Source organism: Ambystoma mexicanum, chromosome 6q, assembly GCF_040938575.1.
Source record: "Ambystoma mexicanum isolate Mex_15411 chromosome 6q, UKY_AmexF1_1, whole genome shotgun sequence".
NCBI classification, from domain to species: Eukaryota; Metazoa; Chordata; class Amphibia; order Caudata; family Ambystomatidae; genus Ambystoma; species Ambystoma mexicanum.
In genome coordinates, this window is record NC_090937.1 from 1664247060 (window position 1) to 1664268441 (window position 21382).

The 21382-nt window shown below is 47.9% G+C and overlaps 1 protein-coding gene across 2 annotated transcripts in view; it reads left to right on the forward strand.

Annotated features, from left to right (window-relative positions):
• AUP1 (AUP1 lipid droplet regulating VLDL assembly factor) overlaps nucleotides 1-21382 on the forward strand; it is a 240716-nt gene that overhangs the window by 152158 nt on the left and 67176 nt on the right. For both annotated transcript variants that reach the window (XM_069632508.1, XM_069632509.1), the window contains exon 10: nucleotides 14673-14833. In XM_069632508.1, coding sequence (XP_069488609.1) covers nucleotides 14673-14833 — 161 coding nt within the window. The remainder of the gene's footprint in view (nucleotides 1-14672; nucleotides 14834-21382) is intronic.

Genomic DNA, 21382 nt, shown 5'->3' on the forward strand with positions numbered 1-21382 from the left:
GGAATTTAAACCTTGGGGAAATCTGGAAGACTTCACTGTGTCACTGCACTGAAGGTGCTGTGTGCCACAATGTAAAAAGATGCCTATGGAGTTTTTCAGACTCCCCAACCAAAAGAAATGGAGTTCAAAATCACATTAAAATACATAAGCGAGTGGGGAAAAAAAAGAGCCTCTCTCTCTCCAGGCAAAAAATGAAAGTTCTAGAGTCCAGCAAAAGAGCTGGGAGTCGCCAAGATAGGGAGAATTCTCAGAAATGTGCCAATTCCTCTCTAACACCGGTCACATGCGGTGTACCTCAAGGTTCCTGCGTCTTCCAAACTGTATACAACATATTCACAAAGCCTCTTTTTGATCGACTCGATGAACTGGATGTCACCTACACTAACTATGCAGATGACACCCAGATCCTCATACCGAGGCTCCTACGACACAGACTCTGAATCATTACATCTATCAAACAATCCAAGCCTGGATGGCTCTTCATGGGCTTTGTCTCAACAATAAGAAAAAGCTCCTCCTCATATGCTCCCAATACAATCTCAACAAACTATCCAACTCCTTCAAATCATGTAACATATATGGCAACACAGTCAAGGTGTTGAATGAAGTAAAAACCCTTGGGTTTTACCTTGACCCAACAAGTCAATGCCACTACCTCAGCTGCAGCTTACACATCCAAGCTTATCACTGTCTGCAGACTGTTGAAATGTGCGAATTCCTCTCTATCCTCGAGACCCCCAGCACTTTTGCTGGACTCTAGGACTTTTACTTTTTTAACCTGGTGAGAGTGGGACCTTTTCCCCACTCTCATCTATATTACAGTGCTTTAAACTGTTTCTTTTGGTTGATATGTTATTTATAACGTGTTTAATACCCAGAGGTTTCTAAGCGCAAACCCGTGTTGCTTCGTGTCATCTTGCTTCTAAAGCGAGCACGTTGCCACTGAGCTATCCTCCCGATTCTGACAAACTCCATAGGCATCATCTTTTACATTGTGTCACAGAACCTTCAGTGCAGTGACACAGGGAAGTCTTCCAGATTGCCAAAAGGTTTGAATACCTTCTCTTGGTGAAACTACTGTTGCCCTTTCTACAATGAATGGCTGGTGGCAATGGTTTACTTTTTCTTACCCTTGTGTTACCGTGGGCTGCAATTGCAACTGCAGTAAAGCACTCATGGGTGCCCATTTTGTCAAGGTGGCCCGGTCTTCTTTTTTCACCGTTTCTTGTTGGAAAGGTCCTTCTTGAGATGTACTCTGTGCGCCAAACCAGGTTTGGTCTCTTTGTTCGCATTGCCTTTGACAGGATTCACGAGTGAAGCCCGCCTTTGGCTCCAGGGTTTCTGGTGGGGGCAGGAAGTGAGGTAGGTGCCCGAAACTCCCTGTGCTTAGTCTCCCAGGATACCCAAATGCACTCTGTGGTGATTGGCCGGCTGACTGTCTGGAAAGGGCAGCCACCCTGCTGGGTGACTGACAGCGGGGCTGGAATGAATGGGAGAAACCTGCCTAAAAAGCGAGGCTTTTTGTCTTGAACGGCAAGAACTCGAAAAAGACGCCTGCTGCAACTCCTGGACCGTTGGTTTGCCCGGTGAAGCCCTGTGCTATAACTCCAAATTCATATCGACTTAGAAGCTCCTGCAAGGACGACTTCTGCCTTTGAGTTGGTGGGACCAAACAACTCAAAGTAAGCCACCTGGACATCCTCACGGAGCTGGTTGAATTTCCAGAGTTTCTGCTGGAAACCGAAACGCCAGGGAGAGGAACACCAGATTGTGTGCGTTGCATTTAAGCTGGCCAAGAGCTACAGGAATATCCTCCGGACTCCCAGGATGCAGGACTGACTGAGTCTGAGCCACCTCAAGAGTGGTGGACCGCAGATTCAAGGAAGTCCATCTCGACAGCCAGGAACCGCAGTGTTGCTATTTGCGGTAGACTCGAGGAGCTGAAACACCGAAGTGCCACTTGTTTGAAGATTGCCAGTTGTGGTCGGTTACCGTCCCATTGCAGTGTAGGAGTCCCCACACTTCCTCCCTCTTGTCCCCATGACTGAGGCCCACGAGCACCAGGATCTGCAGAGCTGTACAGGAACAGATGCCAGCTGAAACCATTTCTTCTAACAAAAAGTACTGTACATCTAAGAGGGCTTACCTCTTGTTGTGTAGCCTTACTTGCTTTCAGTTGAGACTTGTCTTGGTTGCCCTTGAAGCGTTGCTTACAGCTTTATCCCTCACAAGCCTCACAGCTTGTGGCCCTTCAAGTGAATCTTATTTCTACAAACATTTCTAAACATTGTGCAAGACTTTTACTTGCCTGCAAAGAACATCTTCAGCTCCGCTATACGTTGCCCAACTAACTTTGGCTGTCCTGGCTCTGTGAGACTCTTCTTTCTGACTCTGTGCCTTAACCTTTCCCCCAGTGTTAGGAAGAATTCTCATAAATGTGTCAATTCCTCCCACCTTAGAGCCCTCCAGCTCTTTTGTCAAACTTTGAGACTTTGAACCTTTAATTCTGTGTGTTTTACTCTTGTGTTTTCTTTGGTTATGGAGATTTAGACAACTCCACAGGCATCATCTTTTCATTTGTCACACAGCACTCTCAGTGCAGTGGCACAAAGAAACCTTTTCAGGCTTTCCCAAGGTTAAATACCTTCTCTGGGATAAACTGTTTCCCAGAGTAAGTAAAGTGAAATTGACTTTACTAGTCTTTTTAAATTCCTAGACCAAGCACACCCTATCTTACAAGAGTGCTGGAAGGGTTACCTAGTATCCCCTGTGTCTAGACACTCATGTAGCAGTCAAATGCTACCCTTTCCTATTGAAATGGCAGGTGGCAGTGGTTTTACAACGAACTACCATGATTTTTCCCGACCTCGAACCCCGGCAGCATTAAATCGTGAGAGCCATGTTTTTCAAGATGGCGTCTTAGTCCCCTCTGTAAAAACATGTACTGGTCTTCTTTTTTCACCGTTTTTGTGGAAAGGTCCTTCTAGAGTTTTGCTCTGCGCACCAAACCAGGTTTGGTTCCTTTGTTCATTCACCTTTGGTGGGATTCAGGACTGAAGACCGCCTCTGGTGCCAGAGTGTCTGGGGTGGCCAGTAAGTGAGGGAGGTGCCCGAAACTCCCTGTTCGTCTCCTAGGAGACCCAAATGCACTCTGGCGTAATTGGCTGGCTGACTGTCTGGCAAGGACAGCCACCCTGCTGGGTGAGTGGCAGTTAGGCTGGAATGAATGGGATGAAACTGGATAAAAGGCGAGTCTCTTGGCTTGGAAGGCAGAGTCGACCACTAGAACTGGAACATCAAGTCTCCTCCGAAAGCCTCCAACTTCAGACCCTCTGACTTCTGGAAACCTGCAATAAATAAATCTAATGGTTAGACAGTTGATCTCTTTTCTATCCTTGATTACCTGACTACCTCCGCCATCAGCTTAGAGGTAACTCTAGTTCATCTTTCTTTTCTTTAAATGCTCTGTTCACTTGCTGAAGACATTCATGCCGCTGTGGCTTTTTATAAAGTTCAAGTTACTGTAGACAAACACTTTCTCTGGCACACTTCCTAAGTTCTGTATTTCTTGTAACATGTGTCTATTTAACTCAAGAGTCCCTAGGTCTCTTGACCACTGAAAAAAGGTTAATCCCTTAACCATTTACTGCTTTAGTTTCTCATCAGTTTTATCCATAGCTCCTTTTAAAACTGACATGTCAATGCTTATTTTTTTTTCTCCTCATAGTAAGGAAATTAGCCCTTCAGTTTAACAGTGCTGTTTGAATCCTGCGTTTAACACTCACTGCAAACTTTTAAACTTGAGAGATTTCTGACTTTTACTTTCTCACTATAATCAGATGCCGCGCTGTTCAGAATATTCATCAGCTTCCCCACAGCCTTGAAATTTCCTCATGATGTAGATTCATCTTTGGGTCCTTTCCTTTAAAGTGTGTATTAACGAAAAGCTAAGAGTGCTTGTAAATAGAAGCATTGCTTTCCACACACTCCAGATGACGTATGCGCTCAAATTACATGCGCACAATGTTTTTTCTCCTTATAGGCTTACTCGAATCCACTGATGAAGGCGCGCATCTAAATTTCACACGCGCATTGCTTTTCTCTTAATCTATTTACAGGGAACAGCTGACGATCATGCGCACCTATATTTTGCACGCGCAGTCGTCAATCAAACGGAGCAATACACTCACCAGATCAGCAGAACCATTCACAACTAAGTTCACTTAAAAACTAGGTTCAACACATTACTTAACAATGTCTCAAGGCTCTTCTGATTTTCTGTTAGTTCATTCCTTAAGAGATTCAATTTGCAATTCAATTTCTTTTACGTGTAATTTCACAAACATAGCTTTTCTTTTGCTGTCACTTATCTGAGTCTCTATTTGCAGATTTTGTCAGCGGTTAATTCCTTGTTGCTTATTTCTTCAGTTTATTCTTCGTTTCAAGATACTTTCTAGGGAGGTTCATGTAGCTGTGACCTTCCTGGAGCTTGACTTGAATGAAAGGCAGTTCCAACTACCTCACAATACTCACTGGATCAATCATTGGTGTTCAGTAGAATTACCGTCTTGTGTTGACACAAACCCTGCTGACTGTATGCATAGTTAAGGAATAGAACTGGCTATAGCCAACACCACCATCAGAGAAAACTCATCTTCCTAGAACCACAACACTGTCCCATGCCCTTAACCTTCTTTTAGCTGCGATATTGAATGGGAACCTGAGAACGGGAACCTGGCAACATTACTGCATTGACACATTCTAAAGCAGATTCAAAAGTGGGACAATCGGTGCTAAAACATCTATTTGCTGCCCACCACCTTTTCCAGATACTGCTTGGTAATCTATGCATAGGGTGCGTGCACGTGAATCTAAGCAGATCCACAAGCCTCAGAAGGGATAGATTACTCACTATAATTTTATTTCTGATGCTTGTATCTGCTTAGATTCACTTTCACGCACCCTTCCTGCCCTCCTCAAGTTGAAGGTGCATAGATGTTTCTTGCTTTATCACGATTTATCTGCTTTATTACATCTGTACTCATGTCAGAAACCAAACAATCTGCGGTCCCTCTGTGCGTGACGGACCATGTGTACTGTGGACGTCACACTAGGGATGGTATTACTGGCACGGCCAGTCGATGTCCTTCATTTGAGTTTCTAAAAACAAATAATGTAATACTCTGCAGCTACTGCCAGATGTTGACCTATGCATAGCATGTGAATCGGTACAGTATTGGATACAAGAATCAAATACGATTACGGGGAGTTATGTATCCCATATACTGACCAATAGGGTCTGCTGCCCTTTGATTACTTATTGTATTCTGAAAGTATATCTAACCTGGTTTTACTCCCCGAGAATAGCTGAATGCCATTCTGAATGTGCTATAGGTTTGTCTCACCTTGAACTGCCGATTGCTATTCTTTGGTTTGTAAACCATAAGTATTTAGTTGGTTTTTATAATTGTTTATATTATATGTTCTTGTTCGATTTATCTTGGCCTACTGTATTTAAATAAACCCTTTAATTTTACAATCCCTAAAGTTTCAGTGTTTCTTTGGACCATATGTATGCTACTTTTTATTTTTATTTTGTAATTTTTTTTTTGTAGTCCTCTCTCTTAATGTTAGGAAGAATTCTCAGAAATGTGCTAATTCCCTTCATCTTAGAGAACCCAAACAACTTTTCTGGATTTTGAGGACTTGATTTTTTTTACCTGGAGAGAGTGTGAGCCTTTTTTCCCCACTTTCATATGTTTTGATGTTTGTTTTTACATTTTGTGTTCTCTGATTATGGAGTTTTAGATAACTCCATAGGCATCATCTTTTCATGTTACTCAGCACCCTCAGTGCAGTGACACAGGGATGTCTTTTAGACTTCCCACAGGTTTAAATACCTTTTCTGGGATAAACTACTGTTTCCCAGATAATGTAAAGTTAAATTGACTTTAGTCTTTTTAAATTCCTAGACCGAGCACACACTATTTATTTTATTTATTCGCATTTGTTAAGCGCACAGCAGCCCGTAGGCATTGTGGCGCTAATTACAGAAGAAGTTCATATCTTAGTTACAGCAGTCACGTGAAAACATACAGTATAGGTGGCATTGTGGCGCTTGTAAAATAGGTGCAGAGGACATGGCTGTGAGCAAGTACATACGGTGAGCTAACAGCTAATTGAAGAGTGTCGTTTTTAGATTTTTCCGGAAGGCATGGAGAGGGGTTTCAGCTCTGAGGGCTGTGGGTAGCGTGTTCTAGAGTTTAGGTGCCAGATAGGGGAATCCTATTCCTCCTGCTTTGGCCCTTGAAATCCATGGCACAGTGAGTTGGTTGGTGTACTCTAGTCTGGTGGATTGTGTTCTGACTAGGGTGTCTGATAAGTAAGGGGGTGCGGTAAGGTTGATGCATTTGTGTGCGGTGGAGAGAATCTTGAAAGGGATTCAGTCTTTAACTGGTAGCCAGTGAGCATTTCTTCTTGCTTGAGAAATGTGATCTCTTTTAGGAATACTGAGAGCTGCTCTGAGGGAGTTGTTTTGAGTGGTTTGGAGTCTGGCTAGGTTATTTTTGATGTACCAGCTAGGAGTGAGTTGCAATAATCCAGCTTGGCTCCTATGGTGGATCTCGCAATGGAGAGGCAGTTATCTTTAGTTAGACGGTTTTATGGCATTGATCAGTTTGGTATTCAAGGCGGAGGCCGATACAATGGCGCTAACTTGTTAATCCATAAATCGAGTAGCATCAATGTGGACTCCGAGCGTTTTAACTGAGGATAGGACTGGGATGACAGTTGTCCACGCAGAAGTTTTGAGAAGTTGGACCCAATTTGGCTAGTGTGGATTTTTGACCGAAGATGAGGATTTCAGTTTTATCCCTGTTGAGGCATAGGCCATTGGTGGCCATCCAGGCTTGGATTGTGGAGTAAATTTGTTGAAGGGTAGAAGCGTCTTGGAGATAGCTCTCGGTGAGGGGAAGGAGCACCTGGGTATCAGCATAGTTTGTGTATGTGATCCCAAGTGCATCCAGTTTATCAAAGAGTGGTTTTGTGAATAGATTGTAAAGCGTTGGGGCAGTGCAGGATCCCTGTGGAACACCACAGTGTATGATAGGGGGTTCAGCGTTTGCTATATTGGAGAACACTTTCATGGCTCTGCCTTCTAGGAAGGAAGTGATCCACGTTGCTGCGTGATTGGAGAAGTGAGCTGCATGCGTGAGGTGGTTGGTGAGGGTGCTATGGTCAACGAGATCAAACCCCGCGGAGAGGTCTAGGAGCAGGAGTAAGGCAGGCTTACCCGTGTCAAGGATGGAGGTGATTTGGTTTTTCAGATCTAGTAAGGCGGTTTCCGTTCCGTGTCCTTTGCGGGACCCTGATTGTCTCTTTCCAAGGATTGAGTAGGTTTCGAGGTACAGTTGGATTTGCCTGCGGGCAGCCTTATCTAATATTTTAAGAAGAAATGGGACGGTTGTAATTGGTCTGTAGTTATTAGGTTGAGAAGGGTCTAATGTAGGTTTATTAGGAGTGGACGTACCCAGGCCTCTTTGAGGCAGTTGGGGACTATACCTATTTTGAACGAGGCGTTTATGAAGGCGGTAATTATAGGAGCGAGTTGCTCAGCGCATTCTTTGATGATTTTAGGGGGGGCCATACATCGCCCTTGCATAGCGATGGGTTGAGATGTTTTAGGATGTCTAAGACATCAGTCTCAGATATTTCAGTGAAGGAGAATTTAGGAGAGTTATTACCTGTGCGCTTAAGGTGTGTTTGCTTCTGGAACTTCTGCTTAGGTAATGCTTTGTAATGGTCAGAGATTTTGTTTTGGAGGAGGTCTATTTTTTTTTTTTTTATCATGGCGGCGTGTATGCTGGCGCACCAGGCTTCACTATCTTACACTAGAGTGCTGAAGGGGTTACCTAGTGTCCCCTGTGTCTAGACACTCATGTAGCAGTCAAATGCTACTCTTTCCTATTGAAATGGCTGGTGGCAGTGGTTTTACAACGAACTACCATGATTTTTCCCGACCTCGAACACCGGCAGCATTAAATCGTGGGATCCATATTTTTCAAGATGGCGTCTGAGCCCCCTTTGAACAGGTCCCGGTCGTCTATTGTCGCCATTTCTTTGTGGAAAGGTCCTTCTAGAGTTTTTCTCTGCGCGCCAAACCAGGTTTGGTCCCTTTGTTTCATCACCTTTGGCGGGCTTCAGGGCTGAAGACCACCTCTGCCGCCCGAGTCTGGGGTGGCCAGGAAGTGAGGGAGGTGCCCGAAACTCCCTGTTCGTCTCCTAGGAGACCCGAATGCACTCTGGTTTGATTGGCTGGCTGACTGCCCCTCATGGACAGCCACCCTGCTGGATGAGTGGCAGCTAGGCTGGAATGAATGGGAGGAAACTGGATAAAAGGCGAGTCTCTTGGCTTGGAAGGCAGAGTCGACCTCTGGAACGAAAGAACCGAAGACCAGCTTGAAGAGGACTGCTGCTGCAACTCCTGGACCGTTGGTTTGCCCGTTGAAGCCCTGCTGCAGATCCGAATCGCTAAGTTAATCTCGCCAGAGAAGCCCTGCAAGGATGACTCCTCCCTCTGAGTTGGTGGGACCCATCAACGCCTGAGCCACCTAGATACCCTTCTCGGAGCTGGTTGTATTTTCCTCAGAGTGCTGCAAGAAACTGAATAACCAGGGCGAGGGACACCCCAGCTACCGGAATTGAAGAGGTGCCATGTGCCAGCTTTGACCAGTCTCAGTGCAGGAGTCCCCCGGCATCCTCCCTCTTGTCCCCACAACTGAGGCTCAGTAACAGCGAGATCTGCAGGAACTGCCAGGTACAGAAGTGTTCAGCTGCATCTTTTTCTTCATTGTAAGGTACTGTGAAAACTCGACCAAGAGAACTTACCTCACTGTGAAAGTGCTAAGAGCTTTGGCAACTTGCAGGCCTAGTCAGCTTGTGACCCAACATATGAATCTTTCTTTTACAAACTAATTCTGAGAACTTTGGCAAAGACTTTTCTGTTTAACTACCAAAACTGCTTTATCCTACACAAGACTTTAGGCCATTGACTTTGGCCTAACCTATTGTTTTGAATTGGCTCCTCTGGTGAACTCAAACTATTTGCACTGTCTAAAGGCAACTGTAATATTTGTTTTATTAACCTATGCCTTTTTACTTCTCCTTCAAAGTAGTTTAAATGCCTCATACCTGTACCGTGTAAAGTACTGAAGTATATTTTTGTATGAACTAGATTGCCTCCTTCTAGTGAATGTTTTATAACTCACTGTTGAATAAATGTTTAACCAAGAAACCTTGCGTGTCTGGTTATTTGGATACTTGTGATTGTAGACCTGTGTGTAACATCCCTACAGCACACTTTCCCTCTTGATCGGCCTGGCTGCTCTGCTCCGCTACCAAAAACTGTGTAGTACAGACTTATAACAAAGGTTGGTTTTGCTTACACCTGTAGTCATAGTACTGTGTAGTGGTCCCAAAGGGTACTGCATACAAACTCTGCCTAACAGTGCATCAAGAAAAGGGGTAGGGGGAAACGGGGATGAAGAAAAACAAAACCAGCGTTCCTACTAGACCTTGAGACGTTCAAATCGTGCAAGTGCTGAAACAAAAATGAAGGGAGGGGAAGTAAGTGCTTCAACTGTGCACAAGCAATGAACACAGTTCAATACAAGTGAATGGAACTGTCAGTCACTTAGATAATGTTCCGTTGTAAGGAAAACTCGCTCTTCAGTACTTGCAATATACTTCTTTGTAATGCTTTTCAATGATTCTAATACTTGAGCAGTCCACCCCCTAACTAGTTCTTTAATGTCAGTTATGGGAGGGATGCAAATGTCATGTAACAGAAAAGGCAAAGTTACTTTCAAGTAGAATGCTTTAGTGGAATATAAGTTAATAGGGACATTGGAAAGGACTCCCTATGGGTGCCCAAGCTGCTAGGCCTGGGTCCTGGGTGAACACAAACACTTGTCGCACAGGGGTGACAATTTGGCTTGAGGCAAGTACCTTAGCGGTACTGAAGAAAATACAGCTGGCTTCTTTCCGGTGCAGCAACAAATGACCCGGTCTCCTGTTCCTTGGTCTCGTGATGAAAGGAGTGACTCTAGAAGTGATGTTGCAGCAGCCGTGCAAATGGACCCCTCAGCAAGGTATTCTTCAGTGTCTCACATCGGTCTGCAGTTTTAGTGTATTTTTACAATCTAGAACGGTTACCGCCTGGTCGATCTGCCTCGGTTCTGCTGTCCTACACTCTGGTAAGTGGACTTTGAGGGCAGCCGGGGCCTTCTTCTGGATGTTTAACTGGAGCTCACCAAAGTTATGGAAGGATTTGTGCACTGGAAGACTATGCACTGCAATTGGGTCGGAAGTCCCCGGGTATTTGCGGTTTGCAGCCCTGAAAGGTAACAGCACATCGGGGATGGCACGTTCTGCAAATCGTCTTATGGCTAGTTGATCCCACCAGCCAAAGGAAAGGAGTTTTCCTCTTCGAAGCTCCCATTCTGATTAGAAATCTTGGTCCGGACAGCAGTGGTCTCTTCATGGTTACTGGGCGGGTCTACTGGCATCTCTGGTCGTCTTCTGCTCTGCTAGAACAGTTCTTCAACTTGCCTTCTGCCTCAGGAACCCCTCTTATCAGGATTTTCCTTTCATTCTTCTGCAACTCTTCCTGCAGTTTACAGAAATGGGTGGCTGGCTGTCCAATCACGACAGCCAGCCCACAGTGTGAACTGGTTCAATTCAAGCACATCAGCAGACAAAGGGCAAGGGAGTTTCGGGCTCCTACCCGGCTTCCTGTCCTCCGACAAATTCATACCTCCTGAGGATGGTAGAAGGGATAAACAAGGACAACCACAAAAGAAATGGCGGAAAGAGACGGGCACCACCATGTTAGAACATAGGTGACCCTCCTGTGCATAACTGCAGCTGTGAATACAGCCTGCAGTGGAAAATTCAGTTAGGGTTGGCCCTTCTTCCTGTATGTGTGCTGTGCTAGGACTGATGTCATCTGTAGAGAGTTGGTTGTGAGTGGTGAGTGTGAGGTTAGAATGTTTGGACTTGAATTGGTCCAAACATTCTAACCTCACACCCAAGGCCGTTAGAGTATGTGAGCCTGGGTGGTGGGAGCCAGTGGGTTTGTGTCCCTTGTTCCTCTTATCTCTTAATGACTTGATAACATCTGATCATTGTAACTACGAAGCTAATAAAGTAACCACCAAGAGTACCTGTCCTGAGTAACCTGTGTCCTTGATGAGTGAACCCTATGGCCGAAGGAGTGGTCATAACAATTGGCGAAGAGGATGGTCCAAGGTATGGTGAAGGAGGACCTCGGATTGGACATCATGAAAGCAAAGAGAAGCGGGTAACTGTATGATGTCTTGTGAGAGAGAAGACTCTTATGCGGGGGGTGCAGGAAAGAGCACAAAAGTGAATGTTAGTAGAGGGGGAGAGCCCACTGCCCCCATGGATTGTTTAGCGCCCACCACCCAGGGCTGTTGGAGGTAGCTTGGCCCAAGAGACCCCTGGGCAGAAGTTGGAGAGGCACCCAGGAGTGTCCTGTCAGGAACCTGTGTGTGGCACCTGCAGAGATTTGGAGTGATTGTCATGCCAGAGGGGCAGGGTGCATCAGTGGTGCCAGTAATGGATAAAAGGCTGCCTGTTCGTGGATCTCAAGCAGGAGTAACTAGGAGAGCTATGCTAAGAGGCTTCCCAAGACTGAGTTGGCTCTGGCACGGCATGGGAGAAGTGGCCTCCCTGCGCTTTAAGCATTTGGAGACTGTATGCTGAGACCGTCGAGTGGTTATGGTGCCACAGCGTTCCAGTGCCTGGATTTTGTTTTGGAGGGTACTGCTGTTCTGGCTGAAAAAGGGTGTTTTGCCTTGCGTGACAGGCGAACTGAGAACGAGTAAGCAGTGGTCCGCCCTCAGCAGGTGACCGTTGGCAGGGCAGAGCTCAGCCAGGTTCTGCTGCTACTTTGAGACTAGTGACATCACCGGGAAGACACAGGGAGATGGTGATGCAGCGGAGTGTTGGGCCTTCAACGTTCCCGATGGAACACAGTGTGTTCTTCCCGGCACAGTCTGTGTTCCGTGCGGCAAATGGATTTGTGGCAGAGGGAGCGTCATTGGAGGGAGATGTCTGTATTAGAGTAAGGCACCTTGATTCCAGAGTCGGCATGCCCACGCAGGCCCCAACGCCACTAGGAAATAAAGATATATGCATTCTGATGTCTTCAGGACAGATTAACAGCAGTCTCAGTTGCCGTTGAAGATGATCGTGGTCAAGCTTTGGGTGTGCGCTGTGCAGACTGGGCCGCGCAGCCAATCGACAATGTTGAACAAGGGAATCGATCGGCCCATAATGCAAGTGTGGCATTGGGATATGTTGTCCCTGATGTTTCTGTGTGGACGATATGCCGATGTGGACGCTACACTGTGGTTGGGGAAAATATTGGCAGTTGTAAGGGAAGCACGTTATGGACGCTTGGCTGCCACCGTAGCAATGGGGTTTGTAATGGTTTGATGTGGTCGCTGTGTAGGCAACGCTATAATTCTTTGCAGTTTAAGCAGAATAGCAAATTGCAGTGTAAAGCTTGTGATGCACAGTGCTTTCAATTCTGATGGTTGGATATGGCAGCAAATAGGAGGAGAGCAGTGTTTGGGTATGACCGTTATGGGATGCAATCTGGGTTTGACTGTCATGGAATGCAAGTTGAAAGAATGTGTACTTATATGAGATTGTAATGTACAATTGAATTAATGGTATAGTAGATTTAAACATTTTTGAGGCATTCTAGGTTTTAGAGTTGACCCTAGTTGGCAACATGTATTTTTAGGTTTGAACAAAAGGTTTTTGTGTCACTGCTATGACAGCATGGGTTTGATTGTGTATTAAAGCCACACCTCTTACACCACACACAGAGTGGAGAGATCCATATTATGTTAACATAACATTTTGAGACATTTTCAGTTTTTAGAGTTGCCCGTGTGTAAGCAACATGGACTTTTGGGACATCTGCAATTAACAATGTATTACGCAATGCTATGCTTTGAATAACCATTTTGAGATATTTGTAGGTTTGTTGCATTGGTGTATGTTCATGGATGTGTAACCCAATATTTCTGCTAGGGTGACTGCAGCGCTGACTTTACATTCTATGTATGGGTTGGCTGTGTTTGTGTCTTTGTGTTTAGTAGGTGAGTGTTTAGTGCATGACCGTGGAGTGGTCGAGAAACTCTGTGGAATTGGAGCTGTTTTATGTATGGTGATTTGTGGCTAGGTGGAGCCCAGAGGTAACTAGCAGGGGACTAGTACCTGAGGCTTTGCGAAGCTTTGATGTTGTGTTTTGTGTCTCTGTGGAGGCCAGAGTTATCTAGTGGGGACTAGTACCTGAAGCTGTGTTCACTTCGGGGTGATTTGATTTGTGTAGAAGGGCTCAATTTACTGGCCAACATTTGTAGCGTTTTGCTGGTGGTTTGTTTAGTGACAGCTGGTTGCCTTTCTTTATTGGTGTGATTAGGTGAGTGATTGACTGGTGACTTGGTGTGTCTGTTTTGCTTAAATTTCTGATTGGATGTAACAGTGGTATGAGTTGTGTTCCCTTGTTGTTCCGGGTAGATTGTTGAGTTGTTAGTAGGTCTCATGTGTTGTTGCGACAGTATCTGGTCTTCCCGGTTTAGGGAGTTTGTGCTCCGAAGTGGCAGTTCGAGGTTCCTTTGTGGCAGGGGGAGCAGAAGGAGTATTGTGGTGTTTTGATTGGTTAGGAGCATAGTTATGGCAGCTGGGTCTGTCGTAAGGATGTCGGTTACGCCTGTTGGCACAATTTCCCGGATGTTTGTGGAACATGGTTGAGTGTGAGGAGTGTTTGGTTGGGTGTGTGAGGGCATGCCTTTCTGCAAGAGGAGGTGGTTAGGTTGGTCTCCTCTAGCAGTGCTCGAGGTGTACTTGTATGTTGTTGGAAAGGAGGTGTTAGGGTTGGTCTCCTCTAGCAGTGCTTGAGGTGTGCTTGTATGGTGTAGGAGAGGAGGTGTTAGGGTTGGTCTCCTCTAGCAGTGCTTGAGGTGTGCTTGTATGTTGTTGGAGAGGAAGTGTTGGGGTTGGCCTTCTTCCTGTATGTGTGCTGTGCCAGGACTGATGTCATCTGTAGAGAGTTGGTTGTGAGTGGTGAGGTTAGAATACTTGGAATTGGTCCTAACCCAGGCCGTTGGAGTATGTGAGCCAGGGTGGTGGGAGCCAGTGGGATTTTGTCCCTTGTTCCTCTTATCTCTTAATGACATCTGACCCTTGTAACTAAGAAGCTTAAAAGGTAACCACCAAGAGTACCTGTCCTGAGTATCCTGTGTCCCTGATAAGTCAACCCTATGGCCTAAGGAGTTGTCATAACAGGGACTCACTAGGAGAGGGGATTAAGCAGAAAACTGATATATGGGATCAGGGAATCCGAAAGCTAGCTTAGACTTTGTGAAATTAGTAACAGTTGTGTGCAGAAGAGGACTCTGGGTATGTGCTAGCTTTATACTGCTCTTCCACTTTACTTATTTTATTTACCCCTTCCGTCTCCTCACTATAGATTTTCTCCATCTTTTGTCTGCTCCTTGTCTGACTTAAGTTAATTGTTTTTGACCTCTCCAATCGAATCCCGCACTGCTAAAACGTTGAACTTCTTTTGCCAACAGCAAAGACCAGCTGTGTGGACACCACCATTGCCAACCTGCTGGAAGGGACTGTCTCATTTGCAGCAGAGGACACAAGTTCCGGCAGCACATCTGAGTTGGCCCTGTCTGCCACTGGTACAGAGCTGAAGCATTCCCTGTATGGCAGCACACAATCGCCCAAGGTATTTTATTTATTGGGTATTTATAATGTGCCTATACAGAAAATGGTGTTTCAGGGTGCAACAAGACAAGAGTGGGGAGGGGGATAAGAGGGTGGGGGGTGAGTGTGAACAGGGATGAAGAAAAACAAACTGTCCTACTAGGCCTTGTGATTCAGATCGTTCAAGTAAAAAAGTGCAGGGGAGTGGGGGCAGGTCCATGGGCTAGGCGAGTGCTATGGGTGGGGAGGCCAGGTGGACAAGTACCAGGGGAATGCAGTGTCTTCAGGGGAAGACGCTTCATGTGCTGAGAGGGCGGGGCTTGATGGGCTCAGTGGGGGTGCAGCCCAGCCAGGCTAGTGCAGTGAAAGGGAGCACAGAAGGGCAAGTGCAGGTTAGAGGGGGGTGGCGAGAGGGCCAGGTGGATGAGTCTGGAGAGACCAAGTGCTGTAGTAGACTGGTTGAGGAGGGCTGGTGGAACCAGACAGCTAGTCAAATGAGGCAGAGGGGGGGCATTGGTTGTGGAGAGGGCGATTGAAGGCGGAAGAGAAATGCAGTTAATTGAGGAGCTTCTGGAACTTGAGGAGATCTGGCTCCTGTCTGAAAGGGGCAGGGAGGCCATTCTAGAGGGAGGTACTTGCGGAAGAGCGAGATGTACTAACCACACTGCTTGAAAAAGTGACTGATCTTAAGAGTTGGAGCTAGAAGACATAAGGGCTCTAGCAGAGAGGTATTTAGAGAGTGCAAGTTGGATAAGTGGGGTCTCCGGCCCCAAAATGGCTTGTGAATGATGCAGAGGGTCTTGAACTTGATCCTTCGCAGCAACCAGGAGTCAGTGGAAAGATTAGGGCTGGAGATGCTGTCCCGAACGGAGGATTTAGGCAGATTGAGGAAGAGGCTGTTCCAGCCGAGAGAGGACCAGCGCTCTGGAGACATTGAGTGTCTGGGGGAAGGTGAGGAAAGGGAGACAGCCTCTGATGAGGTGCAGCTGGAAGTAGACCTCCTTAGCAAGGTCTGTAATGTGAGGAGAGAAGGGGAGATGGGAGTCTAAGATGACACCAAGGTCTTTTGACTCACAAGAGGGAGAAGGGAGGTGGCCCATTAAGGCGGCCATGGCGTAGGAGGAAGGAGCTGGGGTCCCAATGAGAAGGATCTGTTTTATTGGCATTAAGGCATTGATAGTTAGCAGCACACCGTGCATGAATAGCAGTCAGTCAGGAATGAGAGGGAGGCAGTGGAGGGAAGCTGCATGTCTGTTTTGTCCGCATAACATTGGAAATGGGGAGAGAAGGCAGAGATCAAATGGGCTAGAGGGGCAAGGTAGACGAGCCACAGCGAGAGGCTAGAGCTCTGGGGGCCGCCGGTCAAGCGTGTGATTGGGGAGAGAAAAGAGGCCAGTGAACCTGGGACGCTCGATCAGAGAAAGGCAGTCTACCAGTCCAGTGCAATGTCTGTGATGCCAAGGATATCACAGCTGGTTTATGAAGGTGGCATGAGTGACTTTGAAAGGCAGAGGAAAGGTCAAGCAGGATGTGAACGGAAGGAGAGTTGGAATCAAGATGAGAGCAAGTCCTCATTGTTGTTGGAGTGCAGTTTCCATGCCTCTGACTGCTCAGAAGCCAAATTGCTGGTCGTGGAGACAACCAGTAGATTCAGTGTGGTGGATCAGCTGGGAGATGACCAGCTTATTCAAGAATTTGCCTAGGAAGGGGGTAATGGAGATAGGGCGGTAGTTTGCTGGGCAGGAGGGGATAGCAGAAGGCTTTTTGAGGAGAGGATGCGCAAGAGTATGCTTGAGGAGTAACAGGAAGGAGCCAGTGGCAAAGGAGTGATTGCAGAAATAAGCCAAGGCTGGAGCAAGGAAGGCAATGTTGTCCTTGATATTTCTGGAGGAGCAGGGGAATCACCTGTTTGGAAGAGACTTTCATAGAGAAGACTTGTCTAGAGACCTCATCTGGTGATATGGGTGAGAAATAGGGGAGGAGGTAGGGGGCAAGTTAGGCCTGAGAACAGGTGAGGAAGACAGGATGGGTGTAGAGGAGAGCGAGGACTGGATGTCCTGAGGTTTGGTTATGAAGAGAGAGAAGTGGAGACTACAGTAGGATTGGCGAGTTTCTTGTAGATTGTGAACCGTTCAGCCATGTTAGTGGCCTCAGACGCGGGCTTGGATATAGGCTGCCGCCTTTGAGCAAATGGAGTCTGTATTGCCTTTGGAGCAGGTAGTAGGTCAGTTTGCCAGGATGTGCTTGAAGCCTGCCACTTGGGTTCAGCAGCTCTGCACTTATGTTTCGGAGAGGCTAGGTTGGCGTAGTACAAGGTATTGCGCTTGGAGTCAGGCTTCATGCGGATCCTCATGACGGGGGCAAGGATGTCCATAGTGTTGGAGAGTGTTGGGGAGAATTCTCAAATGTGCTATTCCCCTTCTACCTTGGAGACCCCCAGCTCTTTTGCTGGACTTTAGGACTTTTAACTTCTAACCTAGAGAGAGACCGACCTTTTCCCCACTTTCTCTTGTATTTTTCTGAGATTTGGACTCTGTGTCTCTTTTGAATTTGGAGTCTGACAAACTCCATAGGCATCATCTTTACATTGTCACACAGCACCTTCAGTGCAGTGGCACAGGGAAGTCTCTCCGATTTCCCAAAGGTCTAAAAACCTTCTCTTGTATAAACTGTTTCCAAGAGCAGTTTAGTGAAATTGGCTTTACTTACATTTTGTAACTTTCTAGACCCAGCACACACTATCTTACAATAGGGTACTGCAGGGGTTACTTGGTATCCCCTTTGTCTGGCTTCTCATGTAACATTTTTGTTACCCTTTTTTCAATTAATGGCTGGTTGTAGTGGTTTACTTTTTACTACCATTGTGTGTTTTTACCGCAGGCTGCGTTCACAGCTGCAGTAAGTCAAAAGGTCCCCGGTCTTGTTTTTTCACAATTTTTTTGTTGGAAAGGTTTTCTTGAGGTTTCGGTTTGGTCCCTTTGTTCGTTTTGTCTTTGGTGGGATTCATGAGTGAAGCCTGCCTCTGGATCCAGGATGTCTGGCAGGGGCAGGAAATGAGGGAGGTGCCCGGAACTCCCTGTGCTTAATCCCTTTGGTTACAGGAATACACACAAAGGTGATTGGCGGGCTGGCTGTCCTGGTAGGACAGCCACCCTACCGTGTAATTGATAGCTAGGCTACGAATGAATGGGAGAAACCTGCATAAAAGGCGCGGCTTTGTGGCTTGGAAGGCAGAGTCGACCATTGGACCAAGGAATCCGAAGAACTTGGAAGAGACGCCTGCTGCAACTTCCGGACCGTTGGTTTGCCCGTTGAAGCCCTGCTGCTGTGCTGAAGCTCCGAATTCATTTCGGCTAGAGAAGCCCTGCAAGGACAACTTTTCCCTTAGTTTTGGTGAGACCAATCAACCCCAAGTGAACTCACCTGGACAGCCTCTCGAAGCTGGCTGTACTACTGCTGCTGGAACCGAAGTGCCAGGGAGAAGAACACCAGTTAGAGTGCCTCACTTTTAAGTTGGACCCTTGCCTGAGCCACGTCAACAGAGTGCTGTACCCCAGATGCGAGGAAAGTCTGAAGTGGTAATCAAAAACCGCAGAGCTGAATTGAAGTTTGACCGTTGCTGCTGCCGCCAACCTTCCCATTGTGTTGCAGATGAGGCACAGGAGCAACAGGATCTGCAGAGCCACACAGGAACCTATAGCCAGCTGGATTCACATGCTCATGAAAATTCCCCCGTCAGGCTGGGAATCCTCGGTAAAGGAAAAAATGTTTGTTTCACTTCTGAACTGTCTTTCTCCTAACAACCAATCGCTGGTCTCTGGGTCACGCTGCCCCCAGCTAATGACTGCCCTCTACCTAAGCCTCTCCTCTAGCAGCCAACATCAAATTTTTACCGCACGTTCAAGTGTTGGGAGTCCTCGTGCTATAGCTCTCGAGCTTCTACTGCGTTTTGCGATTTTTCTAAGTTCTACTCTATTTTTTATTTTTCCGGTCACTCGAGCCCCAAGCTCCATCGATCCATCTTCCGATTAACGGGGACCCGTTTTCGGATTCTTCAATGCCCCTCGAGGGCGATTTTTCGTCCAGTTTCTTCTTTGAGGATTCCAGTAGCTTCTTCAGACCTACCCTGTGTGGAGATGGCAGAGAAGGAAGACTCGGCGCCTCTGTCCAGGATTTGTCCAGGATGCGGCCTACGGAACATCTACTTGGATGATGGGCACGCCGTGTGCCTCTACTGCCTGCATTCAGACCAGATTCACATGGAAGATGACTGTGCGTTTTGCCAGGATATGGTCCACCACACCATGAAGGACCGGCGCAGGCGCCTCACCGAGTGGCTCCAGGCCAAGGCCGGGTCCTGGCAGCATGCCTCCGACCAGCCACAAGAAGTCTGAGCGGTGTCCTAAGACCTTTGAGGGCACCCCAACGACGGGGGCCCAACAGAAGGCCAAGCACAGCGAGTCAGCGGGCACCGGAAGCGCCGTTGCGACTGTCTCCCCGGCGGCCAGGGCGGGTACAGCATCTCCGTCACCTTAGAATATGAGCCAACACTCCAGGTCGGCGAAGAAAAGGAAGTCTGACCACCTGGGTAAGCTTCTGGAGAAGCCCCAGACGGACCTGTCAAAGAAGGCCAAGGGGGAACCGGGCGCTGACCCTCCACGCAAAATGAAGCCCCCTAGTTCGACCAAGGCCGTGCAGGCCCATGTTCACCAGGCGAAACCATCCATTGAAGGCGTGGTGGTGTCCCTAGAGAAGGCTGCTGACGTGGGTGCGCAGGGTATGGCCCCCAAAGCGAGAGTTAACCTGTCGGCCAGGAGGGAATGGTCGTTCCAGCCCATAGAGAAGACACCGGAGAAGGGGATGCCCATCATTTTCCCCAAAACAGTCTCCCCTGGTCGAAAAGAGGGAGGGGGGGGGGAATGGTAGTCCTGCAGTGCACTGACATCTCCTCTGAGGAGCTTTCTACTCTCCAGCCCATTTTGGAGGAGAAATGTGTCTAGGCCAAGGCCTCTGGGACAGGCCCCGACGAGGGAGACGTAGATGGTGGCAACAAGACTGACTAGGAGGAGCAGGCCGTAGAGGAGTTGGCGACCCCCTACACCGCTGCCTCCATCTCTCCCACCACAACCCCCAGCGGACAGTTCGGTGGATATATTCTCCAGGCACTCCACACCTTGTGTTCGGAGATTTGGATGAGGATGCCCCTTCCACTGATGGAAGACCCAGCGGCACCAGAAGATCCCGCGGCACCCGGTCCATCAGTTGCGCCCCCTACTAAGAAGAGGAGAGTTCACCCTCCACTACCTTTTCACCCGTTGCCCCCTGACCCTCCCCACCCCCCCACCGAGGAGGATACGGACCCAGATACAGCGACAATGAACGGGCACGGACGATAACGGCAGGTTAGGAGACCTCCGTCTCCGCTGCACAGAGCCTCACCGCCCGACGAGATCGGCTCGTTCCATGCCATGATTTCTAGGGCCTCGCATTTGTTTCAACTGACCCCTGAGGAAAAGGAGGCTTTCCTGTACCAACGCCACGAGGCAAAGAGGAAGACCATGCTGTCGATTCCTCTGTTGGACGACATTTGGGACGAGGGGCTGTCCCTTATGAAGAACCCGTCCTTGGCCCCGGCGAAAAGGGACCGGTACGAAAGGTAGTACAGGGTGCCGGACTCTGCACCCAAGTGTTTGAGGTCCCAGCCTTCCCCAGATTCAGTAGTCTCAGTGGTGGCGAGGAAGAATTCATCTGGCTCTGCTGCGTCAGTGCCCTCCTAACCCAACCCTCACCCCTCACTCACCCCAGAAAGCGAGGGGAAGAAGTTGGATGCCATGGGATGAGTCATCACATCACCAGCAACGACCAAGGCGGCCAACACCATCGCCATTGTGGCGCACTACGACAGCTCTGGTTTAAAATCGCTCCCCTCCTGGACTTCCTTCCCGATAAGAGATCGAAAGTGCTGGAGATCCTGCAGGAGGACGAGGTGGCATCGGACCATGCCATTATAGTGGCCACGGGCATTGCCTACACAGTATTCCGCCAAATGGGGAAACAGTGTTTGCCTTAGTCATCGAGGATGGTTGAGGGCCACCATCTTTCACCAGGAGGTGCAGTCGAGAGTATTGGACATGCCCTTCGACAGGGATAATTTGTTTGGAAAGACCGTGGATAAATCCCTTCAGGCCATCAAAGTAGACACTGAGACGGCTCGTGCCTTACGCACGCTTCAACAGCAATGGCTATCCTTTCAGGCCTCCAGAGGGAAATCCTAAGGCCCCGTCAAGGCCTTTTGCAGAGGATCGACCTACAGTCAACTGTCTCGCTCTTCGGCCCAGGAGGCCTACAGCAGCCGCAGCAAGTCCAGAGGAGGTCGCAGTCATTGCCAAGGTACCCAAGGCGGCGCCTCCGCGACGAAGCAAGATTTAACCGGCCGGTGGGAGACCTGCTGGCGAACTTCGTCAGCGTGTGGAAGTCCATCTCCACCGACCGTTGGGTGCTGGACGCTCTGGCCCATGGACAACCTGGAATTCCAACAAAGGTGTCCGCGCATACCATCCGTGGCCAGGCA